A 6,000-nucleotide genomic window follows, 5' to 3' on the forward strand; every position below is an offset into this window, starting at 1 on the left:
TAAGTACTTTAATTGAGTTTTAGGGAACGATAGAGCTAATTAGTTATTTGTGACTCGGGATCACAGTTTGCGTCCTCTTAATCGAAGCACAAGAAGCCTCCTGGAGGAGAAGCGCTGATTCCGCTCTGCTACATCTGTATCTACTGTGCGGTCCACCATTATGTCGTGTAGGCAGCACCAGCCCTGAAATAGGTAGTGGAGCATCTACTCGTACCACGAGCGGCTTCTCCGAGGACCAATATCGTGGCCAGTGCCACATTTCCCTGGTAATGTATTCGGTTTGGCAGATTGCCAGGGTAGTGTGAGAACTGAGGACGCACTCATTAATAATGCATCACACCTCGTTACCGCTCGTTAGTACATTCTCAAGTCTTCCAGTTATTTATGTAAATATCTAACGTGAGAAAGCAAACAGAGAAATATTGTGTTTTCTTTGCTCGCACCTTTCATAAAGAAACCGTAAACCGAGAAATGAATGTTTACTGCAGAATAGACAAAGTGGGGAGAGGCTCCTGCTGGTGATAGGTATTGGGCAGATGTATATATATCGCACATAAGTGTGCTCCAACTAAAAAACCGCAGTTGGGGAGCATTGAATCCACTATTAAACTGTATGAAGAGATAAGCGGCCGCCAGGTCAGATGTGTTGCCGCTTATTAATTTCTCATATCGCTGCAGTGCTAAGAAACCCTAATCCCGTACACCCAATATAGGAAAATAATGTATTCTGTTCTGCATTTCCATTAACTCCATTATTTCCCTTTTTTTTCAAGGTGGAAGGTGCCGCGTATCTGGGATCATTTGTTTGGAAGTCACAGAAGTTAGGACTGTGGAGCAGACCTCGGGGCGAGAACATGCTGGACGGCGGAGCGCCGTTCTATAACACATACGTGACCGTGGATGGAAAGTACATGGCGGTGGGAGCTATTGAGCCCCAATTCTATAAAGAACTTTTGAAGGGTAAGTTATTAGACACTAAGCCCAGTCTTTGCAGTTTCGCTAGTAACACCCACTGAGCTCAGTGCTTTCAGCTTCACAGATATTACCCACTGAGCTCAGTGCTTGTAGCTTCACAGATATTACCCACTGAGCTCAGTGCTTGTAGCTTCACAGATGACACCCACTGAGCTCAGTGCTTGTAGCTTCACAGATATTACCCACTGAGCTCAGTGCTTGTAGCTTCACAGATGACACCCACTGAGCTCAGTGCTTGTAGCTTCACAGATATTACCCACTGAGCTCAGTGCTTGTAGCTTCACAGATATTACCCACTGAGCTCAGTGCTTGTAGCTTCACAGATATTACCCACTGAGCTCAGTGCTTGTAGCTTCACAGATGACACCCACTGAGCTCAGTGCTTGTAGCTTCACAGATATTACCCACTGAGCTCAGTGCTTGCAGCTTCACAGATATTACCCACTGAGCTCAGTGCTTGTAGCTTCACAGATATTACCCACTGAGCTCAGTGCTTGTAGCTTCACAGATATTACCCACTGAGCTCAGTGCTTGTAGCTTCACAGATATTACCCACTGAGCTCAGTGCTTGTAGCTTCACAGATATTACCCACTGAGCTCAGTGCTTGTAGCTTCACAGATATTACCCACTGAGCTCAGTGCTTGTAGCTTCACAGATGACACCCACTGAGCTCAGTGCTTGTAGCTTCACAGATATTACCCACTGAGCTCAGTGCTTGCAGCTTCACAGATATTACCCACTGAACTCAGTGCTTGTAGCTTCACAGATATTACCCACTGAGCTCAGCGCTTGCAGCTTCACATCCCCGTCCTGCGGGGACCCGCTCGGAGGACTCGCTCCGTCCTTGGAAGAACACTTTACGTTCCCTCTTATCTTCCTTGTAGTAACTCATCAGTAATTTCCTATATTTCCTGTCCATCACTCATGTTCGGATTTCGTCTTCCTACCGGCATTTTACAGTCTTCTGTCATTTTCTGGCCGATATCCAATTGTGTAAGCGCGAGCGATGATAACATTTTGCTATTTTACCGCATTAAATCCACTTTTTGTGTTAATGGAATAATTCGGTGTCGGTGTGCAGATAATGTGCGGGATTCATCGTTATCTTCCAGGAACGCTCCATATTAGATTACTTTGTTACCGTGTCCCCGTCGAGGCGCCGGATTTCCCTTTTTGTTGCTCTACTCATGAAGCCTTTCCTTTTTTATTTTTCGCATGTGAATTCCGAGCGCTCAACTACTGGACGGCTGATATATTGTGTGTGACAGGAGGAGTGGGGAGAGGGGGGAGAGGCGGCTGACAAACGTGAATGAGACTCTTACTGTCTCCGGAAATCACGTGAAGCCCATTAATAAGAAGCGATATTATCCCGCCAAGGGCAGATCAGCTGTCCTATGTTACAAATGCAACTTGTGACTGTTAGGTCTTCAGTTTTGGAATGTTCTGTATTGTATGGAATGTTCCCGTTGTCTTAACCCTTTAAAATGAACTTTTTTTTTGCATTTTCTTTGTGGCATACCAGGAGTTACTATTATTTAGGGTCATGTTTTTTGAAGGATGACTTATATTATCAATGGCGCATTTTTGAGACACATACAACTTGCTGACTGAGTTTTATTAATTTCTTGAACAAAAATGGCAATTTCAGCTTAGATTTTTGCATGAAAAATTTCGTACTATTAACTTTGCAGCATATATATTGTGATACCTTTATTACGCCAGTCTCTCTGATTGAGCGATACCAAAATTTTACATAAATATAATATTAAAGTTGATTGAGAAGATTCTCTGGACTCTGGTCCAGTTGTTATATCGGTAGATCGGAGGCCTCTGGACCATGGCCGTGCCCCTTTTTCTAGCGTTTTAATAGCATTCCTGCATCTCGACCCTGGTCCAGTTGTTGTATCGGTAGATCGGGGCCTCTGGACCATGGCAGTGCCCTTTTTCTAGTGTCACAATAGCACTCCTGCATCTCGACCCTAGTCCAGTTGTTTTATCGGTAGATCGGTGCCTCTGGACCATGGCAGTGCCCCTTTTTCTAGCGTTTTAATAGCATTCCTGCATCTCGACCCTGGTCCAGTTGTTGTATCGGTAGATCGGGGCCTCTGGACCATGGCAGTGCCCTTTTTCTAGTGTCACAAAAGCATTCCTGCTTCTCGACCCTAGTCCAGTTGTTTTATCGGTAGATCGGTGCCTCTTTCCTATGGCAGTGCCCCTTTTTCTAGCATCACAATAGCATTCCTGCATCTCGACCCTAGTCCATCTGTTATATTGGTAGATCGGGGCCTCTGGACCATGGCAGTGCCCTTGTTCTAGCGTCACAATAGCATTCCTGCATCTCGACCCTTGTCCAGTTATATTGGTTGACCAGGGTCTCTGGACCATGGCAGTGCCCCTTTTTCTAGCGTCACAATAGCATTCCTGCATCTCGACCATGGTCCAGTTATATTGGTAGACCGGGGTCTCTGGACCATGGCAGTGCCTCTTTTTCTAGCGTCACATTAGCATTCCTGCATCTCGACCCTGGTCCAGTTGTTATATTGGTAGACCGAGGACTCTGGACTAGGACGACGCCCCTTTTTCTAGTATCACAATAGCATTCCTGCATCTCAACCTTAGTCCAGTTGTTATATCGGTAGATCGGGCCTCTGGACCATGGCAGTGCCCCTTTTTCTAGCATCACAATAGCATTCCTGCATCTCGACCCTGGTCCACTTGTTATATCGGTAGATCGGGGCCCCTCGACCAGGACAGTTCCCCTTTTTCTAGTGTCACAATAGCATTCCTGCATCTCCCCACAACGATCATGTTGTGCCAGGCCTACTAATCAGAAGAGATGTCCACAGAAAATTAGCAGGGCTCTAGTCCGGCTGTCACAGACTATCAATGAGACACCTGGATCAATGTCCTGCAAATATTTTTGCTCCCCTCTATTTTTCAAGTTTGAAAAACATTTTGTAAAAAAAAACCTGATTTATTTTTATATTACCTTTTTTCTGACACCCATAACTTTTGTCTAACTACCAAGGTGCTGTGATTGCTTTAGACCAAGGCATCTAAGGGGTTTGGTCCAGGCCACTGCAGCGGGACGTTGGCTGTCGGTTACAGCTTTGGTGTCATGGGTTTACTGCGACAGAGAGGAGCCAGAAGACCACAGCGTCTGATTTCTCCTACTCCTGCACTGATTAGATGCACTTCACTTTCATATTAAAGGGTGCAGGTTTATTTTAGCAGTGCAGAGGTTAATCTGCTCAGTTGAGAGCTCCTGGAAGCTTTCCTGCATTAAGGCTCTCAGCTGAGCACTGTTAGCCACTCCCATTTCCTTTACAATCTGGGTCCTAGATAGCACTCATTGTCAGAGGATAGCTTATTCTGCATTGCTGAAGCTTGTTGATGGTTGTTATTGGAGAAAGCATTTAGTGGGTTTATCTGTTACTGTAGCTAGGTTTTGGGTGTGTGTTTATTTCCCCACCTTCTCTTACTTTAGTTTTACCCTAACCTCCACTAGCCGATGCATTCCTCTGTTGTTTGTGTGAGTATATTTGTATGATTAGTATTTTCCTTTATCCCTGTTCGTATTACCTTGTTAATCTGGTTGGTGTATTACGGTAAACTTCTACTCCCCTCTTCCCTGGATGGGGGAAGGGTACAGACTGAGGGCAGATTCAGGAGCTAAGGCAAAGTACGTAGCCCAGACGTCTTCACCATCAGAAGTAATCCGGGGAACAGGGTGAGCTAGGGCGCACCTAGTGTTAGGGACAGGGAAGGAGCCCCTGGTCCCAGGATACCCAACAACAGATGATCAAACAGATGCAGCTCAGGTAGAAATGCCAATAGTGCTTTGAAGTCTGGATCCATTATTTGCAAAAGGAAAAAAATAAAGCAGAATAATTAGTAGGATTGCTGATGCCCGTGCGCAATCTGCATCAGTAATTACAAGTTCTACAACTTTCTAATAAACTTTGTTTCAATTCATTATCATTTTCTGCTCCGCAGGACTCGATCTCGATCCTTCCGACCTTCCCGATCAGATGAGCTTTTCCGATTGGCCCGAAATGAAGAAGCAATTTGCCGTAAAGTTTTTGGAAAAGACGCAAGATCAGTGGTGTCAGATCTTTGATGGCACGGATGCGTGCGTGACGCCGGTCTTATCCTTCGACAATGTCGCAATCCACCAGCACAATAAAGAGCGAGGATCTTTCTTCTCTAACGATGAAGGGTACGTGAGTCCGCGGCCGGCCCCGCTGCTCTCCCGAACCCCCGCAGAGCCGTCCTCCAGCAGGGATCCTTTCATCGGGGAGCACACACATGAAGTGCTGGCAGAACACGGCTTTAGTGCTAAAGAAATCTCTGATCTTAAATCTTCTAGAGTGATTTCATGCCATAACCCGAAATCTCAGCTCTAACCTCACATCATGGAAGACACGAACAGCCTTGTCATCTATAACTAATAACTGGCTCATTACTAGTAATTTTGATAAAAAATAATACTATAAAATAATCTATATTTGAGAAATAAGACTTTAATTAAAGAAGAATTTTTTTATATTTTGTTTCCTTTTTCTAATGTTCATCTAGTGTGTTGGTATTTAGCAGTGCTCGAGTTGCAATGGTCGCTGTCATTTCAGCTAATTTAGCATAAATCAAAAATGAATATAAAAAAACAAACACACTGAGCGATCAGATTACAGCTGCCTGTTAAAGTCTGGAGAGGGGATGGGAAAAGAGAGAGGAGCAAAGATAAGCATGGATACATACAGACCAAGGCTAAGTGTTGAATTCACAGCTACACAGCTAATTTCTCCTGTGTAATGTCATCCATTCTGCTACTTTCTGGTATTTTATTTCACCGCAGTGTTGTATTCCCAGCTACACAGCTAAGTGCTCCTGTATAATGTCATCCATGCTGCTACTTTCTGGTAATTTATTTCACTGCAGTATTGGATTCACAGCTAAATGCTCCTGTATAATGTCATCCATTCTGCTACTTTCTGGTATTTTATTTCACCACAGTATTGGATTCA

General features: G+C 44.5%; 1 protein-coding gene across 1 annotated transcript in view; it reads left to right on the forward strand.

Annotated features, from left to right (window-relative positions):
* Positions 1 to 5,522, forward strand: part of AMACR (alpha-methylacyl-CoA racemase) — a 54,783-nt gene extending 49,261 nt beyond the window's left edge. The window contains exons 5-6 of the mRNA XM_077281813.1: positions 774 to 960; positions 4,973 to 5,522. Of these exons, the coding sequence (XP_077137928.1) occupies positions 774 to 960; positions 4,973 to 5,382 (597 nt within the window). The 3' untranslated portion in view covers positions 5,383 to 5,522. The remainder of the gene's footprint in view (positions 1 to 773; positions 961 to 4,972) is intronic.
* The last annotated feature ends 478 nt before the right edge of the window (positions 5,523 to 6,000 follow it).

Source organism: Ranitomeya variabilis, chromosome 1, assembly GCF_051348905.1.
Source record: "Ranitomeya variabilis isolate aRanVar5 chromosome 1, aRanVar5.hap1, whole genome shotgun sequence".
Taxonomy (NCBI): Eukaryota; Metazoa; Chordata; class Amphibia; order Anura; family Dendrobatidae; genus Ranitomeya; species Ranitomeya variabilis.